The sequence below is a fragment of the Abramis brama genome, assembly GCF_963993115.1.
Source record: "Abramis brama genome assembly, chromosome: 8".
NCBI classification, from domain to species: domain Eukaryota; kingdom Metazoa; phylum Chordata; class Actinopteri; order Cypriniformes; family Leuciscidae; genus Abramis; species Abramis brama.
In genome coordinates this window covers 7,199,584-7,221,143 of record NC_139970.1, presented here as the reverse complement: position 1 = coordinate 7,221,143, position 21,560 = coordinate 7,199,584, and the positions used below count along the sequence as shown (strand labels likewise).

At 38.6% G+C, this 21,560-nt stretch overlaps 1 protein-coding gene across 2 annotated transcripts in view; it reads right to left on the bottom strand.

Annotated features, from left to right (window-relative positions):
* Positions 1 to 1,935: 1,935 nt before the first annotated feature.
* LOC311088931 (sacsin-like) overlaps positions 1,936 to 21,560 on the bottom strand; it is a 33,810-nt gene continuing 14,185 nt past the window's right edge. For both annotated transcript variants that reach the window (XM_084123316.1, XM_084123317.1), the window contains exons 5-8: positions 19,932 to 20,078; positions 13,113 to 14,541; positions 12,937 to 13,025; positions 1,936 to 12,854 (exon numbers count right to left, since the gene is read on the bottom strand). In XM_084123316.1, the coding sequence (XP_083979442.1) occupies positions 1,948 to 12,854; positions 12,937 to 13,025; positions 13,113 to 14,541; positions 19,932 to 20,078 (12,572 nt within the window). In that variant the 3' untranslated portion in view covers positions 1,936 to 1,947. The remainder of the gene's footprint in view (positions 12,855 to 12,936; positions 13,026 to 13,112; positions 14,542 to 19,931; positions 20,079 to 21,560) is intronic.

Here is a 21,560-nt window from a genome sequence, read left to right as displayed (position 1 = left end):
GAATGTGTAATGTGGAGGAGGAACCAGATGCCAGAAAACTCTGCATATGCAAATTTACAAAGGAAGAATTAGAGGAAAGTTTGGACAGTCTTGCCTCTTCCTCCACACACATGAAGATTCCTTGATGGAGCTATGCAGTTTATTTTTTATATCAAACTGTCAGAATGCCTTGAAAATAAAACTCTGATTCAGTGGTCAGGGCAAATGACTTGATTTCATCTCCTGTTTTCTTGTGCGACACAATTGAGTTCAGTTCTTATTCAAGCACACTCGTTCTGCACATACGACACATGCGTGTTGAATGTTCCCTGTGTGAGGAGGACCGGCCCAAATGGGCAGAGGAGTGCCTGATGTCAAAAGCAGGATCCAGATTCTAGGACAATTGAATTTTCAAGGGCATGTGAAAATGTGTAATGCATTTCATTTCACAGAATTACTGTTGTAGCTGAAAAAAATTTACAAACCCAAGTTTTGTTTGGTTTGTTCATTTTACATCAACACACAAATCTTTGATAAATGTTTTATCCGGAGAACGAATGGCAATAAGGAAATGGATATCGGAGTCTTTGTTTTCAAGAAAGCAGTACTGAAGATGTGCTGTGGATATGCTGCTCCACGAATTCACAAGCTTATGCATTCCCAGCTAGTGTTTCAACATGAGCCTTAAATATCTTCATACGCCTGTGTGTGTGGATTGTTTGCAATTTGTATTTCCCCATTCATTAAACCCATTCATGTATGAGCTTTTAGACTGTGCAGGATAGGAATCAGGGTAATAAATGTATAGATGAAGAGTCTTATTCAGGTAACCAAGTCCCAATCTGAAAAATATTTCTACTCAAATTTACATTTACAGCAGTTGTCATTTATTTAATTTTGTTACACTGTATGACCATTCACGAGTAGTTTATCTTCTATTCCTGCAGAAGGTGACATTTTTAATCTCCTACATATTACTGATTGAAAAGAAAGTATCCTTTTCCCTTAATTCATTAAAACATACCTAACAGATGGGACCGGTATTTCAGGAAAAACTGACCACTGCAGATGAGGGCTTTTGATTTTTCTTTTCATTCCTGTGTTAAAGAGTGATAATTGCTTGTATTTTCAGACGCACTGTATGCCGCGTTGGCCAGCACTGTATAGACCACTTCTAACAATGCTTGCTTTCTTTTATTGTGCTCACTACGTAAAGGATAGGCGATATGCCTGCTGTAATTATGTACAGAATTTGTTTAATAAGTTATTACTGGGACACCAGAAACATATGAATACGCTTGGCATGGTTTTTGCAGTGGCATGGAGGAAACCAGATGCTGCTCAAATCGAAGTTTCATTTTTTGATCAAACAATAAGGAAAACAACATGAGTCACTATTCATGCAATATTTTATATTGCAATAGACTCAAGAAATGGTTTTGCTGCAAAGATTGTAAAGCACATACAGCATCTGTATCACAGGAGGATTGTGTGACTGGTAATGTTCATTTTATTTGCAGTTCTGTCATTTAGTGAATATTTGGTTGACACAGCTTTTGACTTCTATTAATATTTCTTAATAAAAACCATGCTTTTAAATGATTGGCATTGACATTTTTATTCTATTGTCATTTTTAATACAGAGTTCACAGACATCTTTATCCAAAGTAATTTACATTGCTTTCAAGATTTACATTTATTTCATGCTTTCCCTGGGAATCAAACCCATTACCTCGGCAGTGCTCTACTGTTTGCTACAAGAATGCCAAGTATACAATAATATAAATGCAAAATAGGCTATAAGCAGAAGAGAAGCAGACTTAGAATTATCAAAACATGATTACAAAGATATAAGAATTTCCAGTATGCATGGTAGCAGTAATAAACAGTTAAAAAAAGAAGATAAGTATTGTTACTTGAAAAGATCCTCATGATCGTCTCAGAGGAACATAGTAATTTCAAGCTACTTCAAGAAATGTATTCTTCTATTTTTTCTAAAAGCTTTGTTGCAATATCCAGTGCACTTCTAGCATTATTGAAGCTGAACTGCTTGTTTGGAATGTGAGGAAATTGGTGATAGTTCGGATACTGAGTTTTTTTGCCATCAACACCAAGTTCAGTCAGTTGCCTCACAGTGTTTGGTAAAGAAGTCAACTGTGAGCTGTAATGGGACACCTGCTGAGCAAGGCTAGTTATTGAGCAGTTTTTGGGATGCTCTCCACTTCTCCTGTACATTGCTGCTATCAGGGCTTTTTCCACAGCCTGATGCACCTTAAACAGACACCACTCTGAGCAATCTCTTCCAGTGTCATTGTGAGCTGCTCTGATGTCACATTGAGCCTGTTCATACCAGCGTTTTGCCTCTCCTCTGTTTGGCCTTGGTGTTTCTCTGTGGTATGACCAAAAGTTATAGTGGCTTCTAGAGTAGTTCTGATAGAACCTCTCACGCCCCCTCCTGTGTCTTCGTGCCTCTGTGTTCCACGTGTCATAGAAATGTTGAAAGTCTCTACAGGTTGAGGATGTGCTATGTGCAGTTTTCCCTTGTTGTAGTTCCTCAATTCTTTTCTGCAGGTATTTGAAAGCCTCATGGGCAAGTTCTTCGTTGCCTGGATTCTTGTCTGGATGCCAACGGAGGTAGAGACGTTTAATGGCTTTTTGTTTGTCCTCACTTGACATATTCCAGATTTCATTTAAGCTTCGATCAATTTCTCTTTTGATCTCTTCAAATGTCCCTGGAAAGACTGTTTTGGGTGGAGGCCTGGATGTCAAAAGACGTTCTATATCTGTGCAAGTGGACCCTGTGTTGGGTGGAGTCCTGGATGTTAAAAGACGCTCTATATCTGTGCAAGTGGACCCTGTTGACACAGTTGCCTTCTTTTCTCGTTTAAATTGGTAAAGGTCAAGAGAGCTTACTTCAATGAAGTCATCACTACCAACTTGTATTATATATCTGGCAGGAAAATGTCTCATTTGTCCCAGTGAATCATCTAGTCGGTTGATAACAATGGCATAGAAATATTCACCGGATTCGTCCTTGCTGAAGCCAACATACTCTCCACTTTCAAAGTTGTTGAGGAAGTTCATATCAAGGCAGTCATGCCATTCTTCAGGTATGAGACATCCAGGTTTCGGTAAGGCATCATGTCCTTCCTCGTGGCCACTGTTATGAATGCCATGCTTTGCCAAGGTTTTCTCAACATCCCCCATGTTATCACACAGCAGAAGTTGCCCAAGGACTAGAAGGCTTGAGATGGTCAGACAGTTCTTTAGAAGAGCATTGATTTCTTTGGTAAGACACATATTAACTTCATTTACTACTTTTGGGACCATGTCATCATTGTGTTTCAAGTGGAAACTGCATCCATCTCTCTTTCTTTTTACATAAACATCTGTTTCAACCTTACTACCTTCAAGTGGCTCATGGTTTAACAGAAGTTTAGTCTGAAGAGTTTTGCAACAGATAATCTGAATCTTAGAAAAGATTTCTTCACACTTTCCTGCAGCTTCAGACTGTGAAACCCTACCTTTGCTGTCTTCTCTGATGAGACAGACTAGACCATGAAGAAATGCAGCAGAAGACAAGTGTTTTTTAAACCAGCCACTAAATTCACATCCCCCTTCATCACAATATTGGACACTTGCTCCCTCCAGGTTTTCAGAAATTACATCCGAGAGAAATTTGGGGCGAACTTGCTGAGGAAGGAACTGCAACAATGTTTGATGTTCATAGTGATCATTTCCAAGATGACAGCAGTTTAATTTTTCCAGCAGTTTCAGCTTGGTTTCCAAAGGACCCTCGAGTCTTTCAGGCTGGAAGACTGTGTCGTTGAAAAACAAAGTGTTGGATTCATAGAGTCTTCCATCTGTTGATGGAAGATAAAGTGGGTTGTTTCGGAAACAGGTTTTGTTCTGTTCCTCTTTCAGCAGGCAAAACAGATGTTGTACAACACGCTTCACAGTTTTCTGCTGATTTGCCTGAAGGCTGTCTTTGTCAGAACTATCAGAATAGATTTCTTGAAGAACAGTGATATATTGATTGACGGTGGGCCTCTCCTTTACACCGATCTTCTTAAGGAAGTCTTCAAATTTCATATACTTTGATGGAATGCGGTACAAATAAGGCCTAAACTCAAGAGCATCATGTAGCACAAGTGCTGTCTGCTTTGACTTCACAAGTTTTGTCCCGTTTTCCACCAAGATAATAGGGAGGTCTGAGAACAGAGAGGCATCAAAATGTATTGACTGAAGGTATGCGTATGATCTGCTAAATACTGCGTTTCTTGTTTCCAACAATGTGTCAGTGTGACACTGAGACCTACAGATGTTTTTCAGATTAGCAGCTATTTGTCCAAGGGGTGGAGTCTCCAAGGCTCCGACATCTGTCATTTTCCTTATGAGATGTGAAGAGCAGAGTTCTGAAGGTAGGATTGGCATAGATGTCCATATCAGATAATGGTGATCATTGTCTCTGTCAATCAATGATCCACTGATTGCAACAACTTCCCTCAATTGAGCAAAGGCCTTGTGATAATCACAAAGTTTTTGCTGAATTTTCACTGGAAATATGAATTTAATGTTACCAACTCTCTTCAGTAATTTAGAGTTTTTGTCAAAACTCTTTGACAAAACAGTCCTAAACAGGAGATTTGATCTTTTCTTAAGAACATCTAGAGGAGTGTTGCCTCTAGTTTCAGATTCAATTTGTTTTGCAAACTGAATGATTTCCTCATCAGACACTTCATGTTTCATTCCAAGGTCCTTTAAGAGACGATGTGCTTTAGTTTGTTTACCTTGGAAATTGTCCCAAAACTTTTCTGGCACAAATCTCTCTTTTGGAAGCATTACCCTGTAAAGGGATACACTGTCATCATAGAAGTATGAAGCCACCTGAAGAGAGCCATGGATGTCTCTAATAAATCTGACGTCTCTCAATGCAGAGACAATCCTGGGGTCCACTGGTCTAAATTTCACTAACAACCGCATTAAATCAAGAAGCTTGGCCTCTTTCATCATGTGCACAGAAGGAAGAATAAACTGTACACAGAACTCCAGATCATCTAGAATCCGAATGCTTAGAATTTCTGACAATTCTAAGTTTATCCAGGTGTGCTTGAGGAAAATACAGTCACATTCATCAACACGGTACAAGTTTGGAAAATCATTCTGATGCTCAGAATTTAGAATGAATATGATTCTGTGTAAATCAATCCTTTCCAGTTTTCCTGTTATTGACTCAAACAGGGGCAAGGACTTGAGCATCTTCACATGTCCACTCTTCTTTTTGGAATCTCTGATCCCATTCTGTAAGAAGTGTTGAAGATCTACACATTCATCTTTTGAGAGCTCCTCAAACTGGGAATGAGGTACATGATAAACCTCTTCTAAAACAGCACTGCTGTCTCCTGTTTGCAGGAGCTCTGGATTCATATACTTGAAAAGTAAGTCTTTGAAATCAATGAAAAACCTGATGTTTAATTTCATGAACCCCAGTTTTATGAGAATGGAAGCGATTTTTTCATCTGGCTTCAGAATCACTTTTGATACGTTTCCCATTGTTTGTAAGAAATGTGTGTTATTTTGACTGGGGCAAATGACTGGTAAAATAGGACTGTCATCAAAGTGCTTTTTTATCTCACTGTAGACATTCATTTTTACATTTTGGTAGAATTGCTCTTGATCCTCAAAGAAGCTCCATAAAGTGTTCAGCCATTTGATCGTCTCTGTCTCCGCTTTGTAAAGCTGGCACCTTTGATCAGGTAATGACTGACTGAGCAGCTGCTCAAGTTCCGATTTCAAATATTCTGCTGCCATGGCAATTTTTAAGTCCTTAATAAACTTTCCGTTCTGTAGAATTTGAATGTGATTTCTAATGACATCAATATCTGCAAACAGTTCGTGGTGTTCTTGAAAAAGGCAGCTAAATTTTGATATCAGCTTTGGGGATTTAGAGTCAAAGACTCTTAACATCTGATCTTCTGTGAGGAGAAGAGGCAGCCCATTGAGGTCATGGACATTTTTCTCATTGGCATTTGTCAAGCAGAAGCTCAGAAGTTTTGAACATCTTGTTTTGTTTTTGATCAAGGTCTGATTGATGGGCAAAGGCAAACTACTGGTTGTCTGTGAAGGATCATTTAACGATCTTTGCTTCAAGAAGTTCATCACTGTTGAAGCGCTGACTTCTGTCACATTCACACCAGCTGCTTTAAAATTATTTTTTATTTCATTAATTTTGCAGGTGTTTGGCACTAATTTCATCCCGATGTCATCTAAAATTGGGAAAATTCTTTCATGGTCATCAGATGAAAAATATGGACAATCTGCTGAATGTGGTTTAGATGGACTGCACCAGGTAACTGTGTATTTTTGTTGTGAAAGGTGTGATGACTCAACAGAAACAGCGTGTACAGTGGGTATGACTGGAAGATCATGTTGGCTGATTGATCTATAGACCTCATAGATCATCTCATGCCAGACTTTGTCTACTTTCTGTGAAATGCATGGAAAGTAATTAAGGCAAGAAGTCTCTAGTTGTGACTTGAGGGATACAAGAGCTTTAGGTGTATCCTCCTTTATGAATGAACACAGACATAACAGGAGATCTGCATAGAGTGTTGAAATGATGTTTACTTTCAGTGACTGGTTCCACCCTGTCTTCAGACTATCACCATCTTCTTTCCACAAGTCCCTTCTAGAAGAATCTACTTCAAAATTTGCATTCACATGAACTGGTAAACCAGTTTGTCCAGGTAAGGGTAAAGAACAAAATGCCCTGCCAGTAAATGTGTGGTTAAATTTTTTCCTACATGAAGCCAAAGCAGCTTGAGGAACTTTAAAATGATCTTGCTTGTTTTTCCTCTCATGGATTTGTTTTGAGAAACCAAAGCACTCTGCAATGACCCACTGACTTTGTTTAATTCCAGATGAGATTTTCATGGTGTAGATGGTTTTGCAGGGTTCTGCTGTTCCTGACATCAGGGATTCTCGAACATGGCTGTGGAAGTTTTCTTTGCTTACCATGTTCTTCTCTGTGTATGTCTTTTCAACACCAAAAAGACATTTAGTTTGTGTTCCATCTTCACTGATCTCCATGAACTGTATTTTTGTGATGTGTTTCAAGAAGAGAATAAGTCCTTCAGGATCTTCAGTCAAGGCATAGTAAAGTTCCTTCATGTCACGGTCTGTGACTGTGTGTCTAGATATTTCAGATTTTTCTGCCATTTTCTCTGTCCTGAGCGGGAGCCTGAACATGGTTCCAGAATTGAGTGGAAACATTTCTGGAAGAAAGGTATGATAAACATCCTCAAAAGAATTTTTAAATTCGGCTTCCATTGAAAACATACAGCCTGGGGACTGTTTTGTTATGCCTTCCACATATTTTAGATTTGGATCAGAAATGCAGAGCCATTTGTCACCGGTCAGAATAGATGGACAATCTGTCAGATGATACACAGAATTGAAGCCAAGTCCATATTTTCCAGTTCTGCCTAAAGTACCATGTTTTCCTCCTTCCCCCAGCTGCTGAATCCCCTGCAGATCATCATCAGAAAATGTTCTGTTGTTGTACACACAAAGAGCCGGGCCTTGAACCAGTTCCCATTTCTTCCCAAAAATCTTTTTTGTCTTATGTTTTCTTTTGTCCCACACAAAGTGTATTTCTGTTGCCTCTGCATCATCAGCATTTTGAATGAGCTCTTTTAGAATATCCTTTTTAGATGGATATGCATCAATTATATTTTTTATTCGGACAGTTAGTTTCTCAGTTTGTCCAAACTCTTTGGCATCTAGGGAAAACCCACTGACCAAATGATTCTTCAGAGTATGGTGTCTTGTTGTCATTACACCAAAATGACAGGCCACAGAACGAGGTATCAGATCATGGATGAGCTTGACACCAGCTGAGACAGGCATCCATGGGCTGTCATTAAATCTCAGCTCTTTAGAAGATGTCAACACTCCTCTCTCATCAGGTATGAGACAGTTTGTAGGCTTTACTTCTTTGATTTTGTATAGCCCATTTATGAGTATTGCAACACACTTATGGAGGTCTGACATGGAAAGAGGTTGAGATCCATTTAAAGCCTTCATTTTATGAAGTGCAGCAACAAATTGCTCTTTTGTGAACTGTTTTTTGATGCCAAGGTATTGCCAGAGCCTCTCAAATTTGGAGAAGATGACTGGAAGGACATAGAGATATGGTTTCTCCTCAAATTGTTCACTTCTGGCCACTGACCTCACATTTACAAATTGATCCTCAATGAAAATGAATGGAAAGGATTTTGCATGCTCAATAATGGGAATGGGATCTTTCTGTTCCAACAAGTAATAGTTGAGATATTCATAGCAAGAGTGAGCCATGTTGAAGAGAACAGTATTTTCAAATGTATCACAGTGTTGGTGTGCTTTTAACAGCTGCTGAAGCACTGTCTCAACTGATGGATTTGTAAGTACTCTCAGTTTTTGGAGAACTGGATCATAGTTGTGTATTTGAAGGTTTGAATGATCAACTGTGAATTCTGTCATGCTTACTAAATTGCGACAACTGTCATTGTAAACTTTAGAGGGCTTTTTAAGAATGGTGACGTTCTTGTTTTGCTGAAGTAAAGGAACTAAGGCAGGAAGGAATGGTATTTGAGACAGTGTGTGCCAGTGCAGAGAATTCACATCTTCTGAGGAGTCTTTCATTGACTCCACAAGGCACTGAAGACGTTTACGATATTCAGATTTATCCTGTTGCCAAACACTGGATATCTTCTCTGCTCTTTCTATGATGTCCTCTAAAGGGAGGCGGTCATTCAGCATTCCCAAATCTGAAAGTCGTTGAATCCTTTTTGGAGAGAAAAAGTCATTTTCTGTTCCTTCAAGAAAGCGACCTTCCTTAAGTTCATACAAACAAGCCATCTTGCCAGAAGGATTCACAAGTCGCTTGATTAACTGAAGCTTCTTACAACTCTGTGTTGGAATACAAGGGTAGCTTTTCAGTAGGTCATCAACAGCTGGATCATTCAAGTCAATGGCATTCAGCACAAGAGTATTTCTGCTGTGTGTGCCCACAGAACTCAAGTTCTCCAAAACAATGTTGTAAAACTCAAGCCAGTTGATTGTTCTCTGTTTTATCTCTGGCTTGAAGCCACAATCGTTGAAACTCTGTCTCACCCATGATGGGAGAGCAACAACATTGGAGTATGAAGCTCCCAAGCTCAGGAACACTTTCATGGCAATGTCTCCAATTACTCGGCTCTCCTCAATTTTTGGATTCAGAAATATCACATTGTCCATAGAACACCAATTATGTCCATTGCTGAAAAGCTCCAGAGATTTGCCATTGGCATTCTGCACAACTGCTGAGTAGAAAGACTCAACCATGGGTAAAAATGCTTTGCTTACTGTCTCTGTGTTAGGCCAGAATGTATGGAAGGAATAGTTCTGGATATGTCCATTTTGGGCCATTGTTTTCAGCTCAAGCAGTGTAGTGATGTAAGCAGAGGTTACAGCATCTTTCAGTAAAGCTTTGTTCCACTTAGACTTCACTCCTTTTTCCCACAGACTTTTCCTATTAGATGTGACTGCAAAAGTTCCATTGACATGGACTGGAAGACCCGTCTCAATTGAGAGAGGAAGAAAGCAAAAAGCCTGACCTTCATGCTTCAGGCTTTCATCAGGAGACCATGAATTAGTTTTTTCCTCTCTATGCAAAGGTACAGCTATACCTCCAATTGGAAATGAAAACACATGTTCTTGTTTAGTTCTTCTCTGGAACATTTGCAAAGAATCATGTGTCCCAAAACATGAGTACGAAAGCCAGTACTGGGTGAGGGATTTATCAGAGTTCACCTGAACTATTTTAACAATGTGTGCTTTGTTGACATCAATAATGTTGAGGCATTTGATGTCACTATTTCCGAAGGTGTTCTCGATCTCTTGGAGACGTGTGTCATTCGAGACAGGAATTGAATTCATGACTTCTCTGGATATTTTGAGAGGAGTCTGAATCTGATCATTCAATGGAGGAGTAGATGCGTTTTCAGGGACAATTTGAAGGGACATAGATGTAATGCTCTTCAGAAATAGTAGGTGTGTTTGTGAATTGTCAGTCAAATGATTTTTAAAACTCCTAATTCGCTCCTCATCATATACCTTTGAACTGATCTCTGATTTGGTGGCCTCCTCCTGAGTGCGAAATGGTAATTTAATCAAGGTGCCATTGTAACCTTTCTTGCTGTTTTGCACTGACAAATCACAATCAAAAATTCCTTCATAAGATTTCAACTGTCCAGGAAACCTTTTGTACAGTCGTTCCTGGAATGGGTCAAGTTTAATTCCTGGGTTTCCATTGCTGAGAATGTGCTTTTCCAAATGGGTGACATTTGGATCAAGAATGAGAAGGGTTTTCCCACTCAAAATCGAGGGAATATCACTCACATGGTAAACAGAATTAAATCCAAGCCCAAACTTTCCAATCATCTCAACTTTTTTTTCCTTTGATGCTGATCCCACTTTGACAATGTTTCTCCAGTCTTCTTGTGAAAAAAGCTCATTGTTGAAGATCCAAAGGCATGGTCCATTGCAGAGAGCCATTCCATGATCAAAGAGAGTTTCAGGGGGGTCTTTGTGTTTTCTTAAGTCAAGGAGGAATTTACATGTGGTTGCCCCAGCATCCTCAGCATTTTGTAGGAGTTCTTTGAAAATGTCACTTTCTTCATCATACTCTTTCAGAATGTTTTTAATTCTTTGAGTAATTGGTTCAGATTGTCCACACTGTTCTATACCAAAGGACTCTTGCTCTGCTTGTATGAACTGTGGTTTTAAGATGCGAGTACTTAAGAATGGGACTTTCAACCATTTTGCAGTGATGGGTAGAACTTCTTCATGAATGACATAGAACTCCTCATTGTCTTGTTTCAGGTCATCAAGTCCTTCGGCACTGATGTCACAGAAGACTGTTTTGGACAAAGACTGCAGAGTAAAGTTTTGATTTTGTGCCATGACAGGCACAGGGGTACTGTCCTTTAAAAGCTTCTCATTTTTTCGCATCCAGTCAAGAATGGCAATTGACACTTTACGTTCTGTCAAGTCTCCGTGAGGAGGATACCTGCAGTCAATTCTTTGTTTTATGTCATGGAGTATGTCTTCAATCTCTTCATCGGACAGTGTTTTCTTCACCCCAAATTTTGTTAGCAGGTTTTCATATTGCAAAAACTCTTCAGGCACTTTCTTGATGTAGGGGCTTAGATCCAATTCAGGTGGATAGGCTAAAACTATATCTCCTGGACAGACAAACTCACTTTTATTCCATATCCAGGGGATGCTTTTTGTGTCCATTAAATCTGTGAAATTTCTCATGTTGTCTTGCATGAATTTGTAAATACTGTGCAACTCGGTTTTAAACTGAAAATCTGAATTTGGGTTGACCATTGATCTTAGTGCAGAGAGATTCTCCAAGACTTTTTCAGCAGGAGGGGGTTCATAAAGTCCAAGATTTTTGCAGACATGTCCTGTTAGCTCAGAGGTAAGTGGTATTACATATCCAACAATTGAAGAATACTTTGAATCCCTTACTTCAGATGGCTTATACAGACCTCTCTTAAGATTTATACAAATGCTTCCATTCAAGAACTTTGGATTTTCACAGGGCACCCACTGCCTTTGCTTCAGCTCTTCTATCTGTGCCTTGGTGAATTTTGAAAGGAAATCATTCCCATTCAGGACTCGAACAAGAGTATGTGCTTTTTTGAATGCCTTATCAGGTGAGTGGACAAAAAGTTTTTCAGTATGATTTATGACTTGGAGTATGTTTTCTGTTGATATTTGTTTTTGCTCTGTCCTCAGGCCAAGGCGCCGCAAACTCTGAAGCATTTCCTCTGTCTTTGTGTAAATAGGTGGGGGAAAGAATTCTGCCTCGAAAAGATCCTGAAATGTCCTGTTTCTTGGATCAAAAACATCTGAGGCGTGTTTGTGTTCTCCATGAGTTGTCTCAATAAATTTGAGCCTTTTAGTTTTCATGAGCAGCTGCTTACTTTGTGAGAGTAGAAGGCCACCATTAGTCAATATCCAGGTCATTACTGTCTGTTCCTCACCTTTTTTGAAAGAGGCTGCCTCAATGCAGTCAACCAAACAAACAGCCAACTTAGCGGCATCTAAGAGTTCAATATTCAGAAGAGTCAAAAGTCTGCGATCAGCTTCATTTGCACACTGTATAATGGTCTCAGGCATTGGCAGATCATTTGGAATGGCTGGTTTGGTGGTTGAAACAACTGCTTGCTTTGATTGAACTGCAATATATTTCCCAGACATCATTCTGAAGATTGGCAACATGGAAAGCAGGATCTTTTCAGCATTTGAGAGAGAATCCAAAGAAGAGAGGTACACTTTCAACTCCTCTTTTTCCTGTGATGAAGCAGAGGCAATTCCTTTGATGACCTTATCTCTGTGTGAGTTTACAAAGACTTGTAGAACACTTCTTGGTGAAGCGGGGAGAACATACCTCTCAATGTCATGATGTCTAAGACACACATCTCTTTTTATGACTGTACACCCCACCATCCTTAACACTTTCTGAACATGATCTGACAAGCTAGACGCTGTGCTTCTCTGAAAAATCAAAGTTGTGTTACTCTGCAGCCTTGCTAACAATATAGAATTGCCTGAACTCTGTAGTGGCTCCAGTGGTATTAAAGGCATGTCAATAAAGTGATTTAACTCGTTCCATTCAGTGCTAAGAAACTTCCAGAATTCGGCCAGCCAGCTCTTTGGTGGATGATGATCTTCTGTTGTTTTCCATGTCACATAACCTTGGGTCACCTTCCAGTCCATGGGTAAGTGTTTCTTGGTGAGTGCAACAACATGATTTGCATCCAATTCGATTATGTTGTATGTGCCTGAAAAAATAGTGAGACCAGTTTCACAAACATTTATGATGTTAATTTCATATTATCATAAGCATATAAACAGATTTCTTACTCATTGTTGCTAGTTTCCTTAGCTGCATAGTACAAACATGGCTCAGATCGTTGGGTATAAATCTTTCTTTACAAAATGGCAGCAATGTTCTAAACAAAGAAAAAAGAGATCATTAATACTTTGAAAACACAATATAAACACACTAAACAATTAAAGTAGGAAAGAGACAACTTTACCGTGAGAACTTTTCATTGTCGATCAAAACAGTGTTCTGCATTTCATTGCTAAATGAAGTGAAGGTTCCATCACTGAGAGGCAGAAGCTTAAGACCTTGTAGTTCTGTGTACTTCTCATCACTGAGAGCAAATTCAAGAAGAGAGTATCTGTCATCTTTACTGAGGTTTTCCTCCTCACATCTGTGAAGGACATTTCTAACATAAGATGGAGTCACCCATGTCAAGGTATCATTTTCAGGGAAGATTTCTTGAACATCTTTCAAAATATTTTCTGGGACTGTGACCAGGTTCTCTTCTTCAGCAATCAATAATCTTGATATCGCAGACATTGTGTCACTACATATATTGTTGACTGGAAAAACCGCATCTGAGGGAGACACCCAGATTTTCTCATCTCTGGCAAGGTGAAAAATCTTGTATTCAGTTAGACCCTTCAGAGTGTCTGTTGCAACTTCATGCCATCTGTCTTTATGTATAGTCTTGGATAGGTCAGGCCAGAGATTGTACACAGTGGCAGCAGGCAAGGTCGTGTTTCTGGATAACTGAATGGCATCCAGGATCATCATAAGATGTACATGAGGAAGAATATCTTTTATAAGTAGCTCATTCCACTTTGCAGACTCGTCATTCTTCTGATCCTCCTCTTGCCACTTAATGAACCTCCGATTATCTGTCAGGCCAAAGCAAGCATTGATGTGAATGGGAAGCCCAGTTTTGTTTGATTCATTATTTGGAAGTGGCAGAAAGCAACTTAGTCGCCCATTGCAAAGTGATCTGTCGTCATCTATTCGAAAAGCTGCATCAACTTGAGGGTAGAAGCTCAGCTTACTGGCTAGAAAGTCAATCTCTGGTATATATCCATGTTTCAGAAGGCAAGGTGTCACAAGCCACTGGGACCTTGTTTCTTCCATTTGATGGGAAATGTGTGATAGCGTTTTGAAAAAAGTGTTTCTGTCAAATGATTCCTGCTTGACACGAGAAAGGTCAGTGTCAAATTTATTTGACGCTGAAACTTTTAGCCTATTGTTGCAGAAGCCATTGGTGTCAATATGCAGCAAAGTAATAGATGACACATTTCTCAGGAAAAGAAGACTGATGTCTGCATCAGCAATGAAACTGTCAAAAAGCTGTGTAACTTTTGTGGAGTCATACAAGTTATCTGAGATCTCAGAAGCCTCATTGCGCAGAGGGAAGCGGAAAAGCGTTCCTTTGAAGTATTGCTCCTCGCTGATGACCTTCTCCCAGGAACAACTGTTGACTTGACTGACTACATTTTGAAAGGGCTGAAACTGATCTCTCAAGTTCAAAAGGCTCTCTCTGTCCTCTTCGTCATCTAAAGACCATCGATAGCCTTCTTCATCATCTCCAAACATCTTCTTTTGTGGGTCAAAAATGGCCAGGTGTTCAGAACTGAATACACATGGCAAGTCTGTAAATAAACAATAATAATAATAATTTTAAATAGTGTGCCAAATCCCCATGTCAGAATCCGACACCTTAAGTATCCTGAGGGGCCGACACCTTAACCCCCTGGGGTCGGCTATCGCGCCGGCGTGATTTGCTCGCTTTTTTTCTTATCAGTTCAAACGAGACTCAAAATACTCTGTTGACTTTGATCTTTCAAACAAGTTTCATACATCAATCTCTCCTGTTAAGTGTGTATTATTTTTGTGTATACTCACATTAAAAACAAAGTGTTGTGCTTTTTGCCAAATAAAGAAAAATAAACATGATGTGAGTTCTGCTTTCTCTCTGTCAGTGAAGTCAATTCTGAAACGCGTCCGAAAATGAACAATAACTCAGCGAATACTCAGTCAAACAGGCATACAGACACACAAGCATGAAGCTTAAATTCTCTTCTTTTGAATGAAGTAATTTATATAAAAAATCAAACATTCTCTGTTTATGTAATCTGTATGAAAAGAGAAAGATGTCAGTCGTTCTCATGAGGAATAATACTATCGTAATAATAATAATGGAAAATGTACCTCAGAAGTGCTGGTATTTCGAGGAGCAACAGATCGCTATGGAATACTGTAGTAAGTTTTTTTCATTCTCAAGTGAATCGCGTTTCTGTGTGTGAATGAATGAACGGCAGAGATGCGCGCTGTTTACCACAACTTGCAAAAAGACGGTTTAAATTTGAATCGCATTTCTGTGTGTGAATGAATGATCCGCTTTTAGCAAACTATATTTTGCTATACTGAGATGAGTAAAAATCGACTGAAATATGTTGAAATAAAATGTATTTGTATAAGCAACGTATTAAACTGCAAATTAACATTTCCCTATAATAAAAACGAAAGACCTATGTTACAGTCATATGAAAGACAACATTTCGTTGACTAGTGTTGGATAGATTATACATTTTTACTGTAAAATATCTGCCACCTCAAATAAGCTTGTGTTTGCCAATTTTTGTTAAATATAGTATGTTTTGTCAATGTAGGCTATATTCAAAGTAATGAATCCTTAACTTTGAAATATGTATGATAAAATGTATACTTTAGTTTTTACAAAGAAAGATTACACTTGAATTGTTGTTGTAATTGTAACCTTTTTAATAAAAAAATATATTTACAAGGTAGATGTAAACAAACTATTAAAAGGTCAATATAAGCCTTTTCTTTAAATAATTGTTATTGTGTTTTATTAATGACAAATTTGGGGAGAGGATACATATTCCAAAACTGAAAATACAGTATGAGAATTAACTGCACAATACTAGACATGTTTTCCTTGGATATTATACAATTTGCAAGCACAATTTGTGGAAAAATAAAAAACATTGAGATGCTTCCAACTGTGAACCAATTTGGTAGAATATATATATATATATATATATATACAGTGCACTGCATAAGTGAATACACCCATGCTAAAGTTGACTAAAAAGAGGAATAAAAAATCATATTTTGGAAATTGAACTTAATGCCTTAATTTAAAAAATTAGGAAAAATCCAACCTTTAAGGACACCAATTTTCTTTGTGAATGAATAATGTATCGTAAATAAATAAATGTTCTTCCTTAAAATACAGGGTGCATAAGTGAGTACACCCCTATGTTAAATTCCCATAGAGGCAGGCAGATTTTTATTTTTAAGTATTTTTTATTTTTAGGATACTATGCATCCTGATAAAGTTCCCTTGGCCTTTGGAATTAAAATAGCCCCACATCATCACATAGCCTTCACCATACCTAGAGATTGGCATGGTTTTATTTCAGTTAGCCTAATAGCTAGTTTGATTTGCATTGAGAGATGATCTTATGGAAAGTACCCCATGCCAATCTCTAGGTATGGTGAAGGCTATGTGATGATGTGGGGCTATTTTAATTCCAAAGGCCAATGGAACTTTATCAGGATGCATAGTATCCTAAATGTTTTTTTTTAAAAATACTTAAAAATAAAAATCTGCCTGCCTCTATGGGAATTTAACATAGGGGTGTACTCACTTATGCACCATGTATTTTAAGGAAGAACATTTATTTATTTACGATACATTATTCATTCACAAAGAAAATTGGTGTCCTTAAAGGGTGGATTTTTCCTAATTTTTTAAATTAAGGCATTAAGTTCAATTTCCAACATATGATTTTTTATTCCTCTTTTTAGTCAACTTTAGCATGGGTGTATTCACTTATGCATTGCACTGTATATATATATATATATATATATATATATATATATTGCTCTTGCATTCTTTCTTGTGGCTCAGTGACACACCTGAATGAATGGCTCATTATGTATGCGGGCCCCATTGTCTCCTCAGGTGTGAACTACTCAATATGCATGATGGTGTTGGATCATTGACACCCACTTGCATATTGCCTTTCCAAACAGAAAGTGTCTTGCAAAATTTAAATCAATATATTGTTTTATGTGAATGATTAGGCAGGATGATTTTCAGATCATTTTGAAGAAAAAACTCTATGCGACAACATCCATTATTCAAAAGTCTTGTGGACACATATTTAGTGTTTTGTGGCCTTATTTCAGAAACTTTAGTTTTTAGTTTTTTCAATAACCATGCATAAACATTATTCTCTCAAAAATACAAACATGTACATACATGTTGCTCATATATTATGGTAGCCCTGTTTGTGCTAAATAGAGTGTAATTACACATTTGCCATTAATATGTTTATAAGCAACTGAAAAAAGCACAAATGTCAGGGCATGTCAGAACATCTCAAGGACCCCAAAAACACCTCAGACCCCAGAGGGTTAAGTATCCTGAGGGGTGATTTGTAAATCTGTAAAACTTTTTACAGCGAATCAGGTCAATGCAGTCTTTATTAAACACATTATTAAACAATCACTGAGAGCTGATAATGCAGTATAATTAGGGATGCACCAACACTAACATTTTGCCCAATACAATAAGTCTATATTAAATGTATTAAAATTATCCACTATTTTGTATAAATAGATTCAAGATAAAACTGTAAAATTTACAATAAATCGTTCCCTTTCAAAGGCGTGGTGTTGTCGCTATGGGAATGCTTTGCACTGTCGTAAGCATGTGTGCAATCATGTCAATTTCTTTGGCTGCCATGAGGTCAGGTGATGTAACGTAGCACATAATCAAGACTATAAAACGGTGCCTGCATTTTACGTCATAGAAACTTTTACTTGATCTTTAATCTTTCCCAACAACACGGCTGGGGTAATGGAGCAACGTGGGAGCTTTAGCAATGGGATGCAATCTTTAAGGGAGCTTAAAGTGGTCATACTTTCCCACTAAGCTTTGCGTCACCCACAATGGAAATACTAAGGCAGGGGACTTCAAATAAAATTGCTTGAGGTCCAGTAAATGAACCGTCCTCACTACCCGAGGCCTGGACAATTATATACCTAAAAACATGAATTGATGGTTATTTCCAGACTAAAGAAATTAGTGTAGATTACATTTTTTATTTAACAAAATATAATATGTCAGACCTTCACCCCGTGGATGAACCTCAGCTTTCTACGGGCCGGAGTGCCCTTAGAACAAGTTTCCAGGCATGTTGTTGTCTCAACAGATTCCTCCACCACGGGCTGGGGTGCCATGTGCAATGGACATGCTGCCGCGGGCTCCTGGACAGGACCCCAGTGCCTTTGACATGTCAATTGCCTAGAGTTGCTGGCAGTACGTTTGGCTCTGCACCGCTTCCGTGCGTTGCTCAAGGACCAACACGTACTAGTCCGCTCAGACAATACCGCGACAGTAGCGTACATCAACTGACAAGGTGGTCTACGCTCCCGCCGTATGTCGCAACTCTCTCGCCACCTCCTCCTATGGAGTCAGAAGCATCTGAAGTCGCTTCGAGCCATTCACTTCCCAGGAGAGCCCTTAAGCTGATATAAAATATTTATGTAATGTATCCATGTTATATTTCATCTGCAACAACAACATGAACTTTTATAAAGATTCGTTTGTCCATTAACTTTTGAATGCATCGTTATGCATGAATACGAGGAGAGTGAAAGACCCGCGACTGGCAGATCAACATGCTTCTGCATTTCTCTCCGATACAGTGAGAAATTAAATTAAATTAAATGTGGAGGATTTTATACTTTAATCACAAGATGATTGACAGGTCAGTTTGCGTGACCGGATGCGTGTTACTAAGCGACAGAGAGCAACTGTTAACCCTTTAGAACCTGAAGCTAAAATAGGTGTTTTTCACATATTTAGATTTTTTGACTGTAAAACTCTAAAACAATGTGCCATCTGCATGTGCAAGTTGTCATCTTTTTAAGAAAAAGATTAGCTTTCAACATATTACAGTTATTGCCCATTATTTTGTGTGGTGAGTTTGTAAATAGAATTTAAATAGACAAAAAACAAACAAAACAAAAAACGAGAATAAATTTACTGATTTTTATTTAGAAAAAAACGGAAAAATCACAAACGAAAGAAACTAACACTTTTAAGTTGAAAAATTAACTATAATACATATATACAAGTCTTTTTTGTGACATTGGGTTGCACAGTTATCATTTAGGACACTTTTTTTCATACACGCACACAAACAAATGCATGCATTCATACTAGGCACACACACATACACATGCACACACCACATGATAAGATATGTGAAAGAGTAAGTTTTCAAGTTTCATTAAAAATCATCCCAATCCCCTCTTCTGCTGTCTACCACTTCTTTCGCCATGTATTTGTTCGTATCTTTTATTATTTTATTCAATCCAAAACACTCTAATCTGATGCGCTTCGAATCTGTTCAAATCCTTCCTTCCCGCTCTGCCAGAAAGCTGCTGTCATTTGCTGACGGAAAGCATGAAATTACCATAATAAGCCATATATTGCCGAAAAGCATGTTGTCTACTGTCAGGGGCAATTTGAATGGTTTTGATAGTGCAAACGGTTGAAGAGTTACGATAAAATGAATACAGCTTGCTGGTATGTGTCGGCCACGACACAGCCGGTTCTAAAGGGTTAAAGAAGCTATTTTATGACGTGATAATATGTCCCAAAGTTGTCTACTCTTCTGCTACACACTCAAAAGTATGTATTCTTCACAAAAAAAAAAAAAAAGAGTACTTTTAGGGTGCAGTATAAGTAGGCGAATTGAGACGCAGAAATGGTTTATGCAGATCTTCTTCTTCAGAAGATACGTAGTAGCGCTCCTGCCGTATAACAGTGAAAACAGGGATTGCTGGAAAAACTCAATCAATGGCGGGGAAAGAGTTAACTGGCATATTGTGATGTTAACGCTACATAAATCAATAAGCAATATTGTAGTATTTCTAATCAGAAGGCACTTAGTTGAATACCTCAAAAAGTTATATGAGTTAATGTAGTGAATTTCACCTGTAATATGATAAACAGAGTTGAAGCCGATCCCAAATCTCCCAACTTTTGTTGGGTCATCCTGCTTGATGCTTCTGCCAACTCTCTGGATTCCCTCCCAGTCTTCCTCTGTGAAGACTGCATCATTGAAGGCATAGAGAGCCGGTCCTGCGATCAAAGATACAAACAGATGATCAAACACATAAAGAGTAGTCTTTTGCCTACAATAAAGACTTTCAGTATTGTCAAAGACTGCTCCTAATGAATCATGTCTCCCATACTGTACTGTATGTGATATATGCAGCAAAGATTTTGACCTGGATTTAGATATCTGAGATACAAACAGTTTGAGATACAACTGATGACTAGTGCTTTTCAAAAGAGGAAAACAGATGTCAGTTATTATTGCCAAAGTGTGTTTAATTTATTATTCTGGTTGCTCCCAAAGTAGTTAAAGCTGGGGACACACTTAACAATGAGCTGAAACTTTCGAAGATTGAATTCAACACACATAAAGACTGTTTCCATCGACTGGAGCAGATTTTAGTCTTTGACAGTCAGAGAAGAACAGAAACGACTGAGTCAGTCACTACACAACACTTAACGATTAGTGGTCTGCTGAACTCAACTGTCCGAGATTGTACCGAAACTGTACCGAAAACAAACATGGATGTCAACAGACAGCCGCCGCTACTTATTCACAGTGGAATTTGTGCAGAAAAAAAGTGTCATGTTGGTGATTTTTTTTTTATCTGTTAGACTATTTAATGAAATACATATTCTTAAACAAGTGCAGTTATATAGCATACATAAGCTGCTTATTCAGAATTTTTACAGAATGCAGTTTAACTTTTTTATTTTGCAGAAAACAATTCCTAAATACCAATATCCTAAAAATAATTAACTTGCACTGTTAACTTACAGAATAAAATAACAAAAGAAATATCAAAAACATACTCGGTTACTAACGTAACCTCGGTTCCCTGAGAGTAGGGACATATTGTCCGTGCGGACCAAGACGTGGTGTCCTCTGATGTCTGGCAGAAACGCTTTCAGGGCTAGGCAAACTGCTCTCATTTCCAGGCAGTTGATATGTAAGCTCTTCTCCGGGCTCAACCAGAGGCAGGAGACAGGCTTGCCCTCGAGCAGTGCCCCCCAACCTTGGTTGGAGGCGTCTGTGAAAACCACCTTCCTCCTGGAGGCCACACCCATGGTCATGCCCAACTGGTGCCAGTTTTTGGCTTTCCAGGGAACCAGAGCTCTTATGCAACTGTGGTTCACCGTAAAGCCGAGTTCAGACTGCACGATTTTCAAAGTAGTCGGGTCACTGTTCTTTTCACACTGCGTGACTATCTGGGGTAACATTCAGTTGCTGGTATGTTCACACTGCATGATGCGTCGGCGACAGGAGGTTTCACACTGCATGACTTTCAGGAGGAAGAATCGCGACAATTTCTGTCTGGTCCGCAAACTACGTTTCGCAACCAAACACACGCGAGAAGTTATAAGGAAATAGCGCAAAATCCCGCGTGCGTAAGACCGCAGTTCTCGCGCGAGACTGAAATTGTTATTAAAAATGATAGCCTGAAAGAAGCTTGCGATCCAAATTGTCTGTGCGCTGATTTGCAGCGAAAAGGAGAAAAAGAAAAA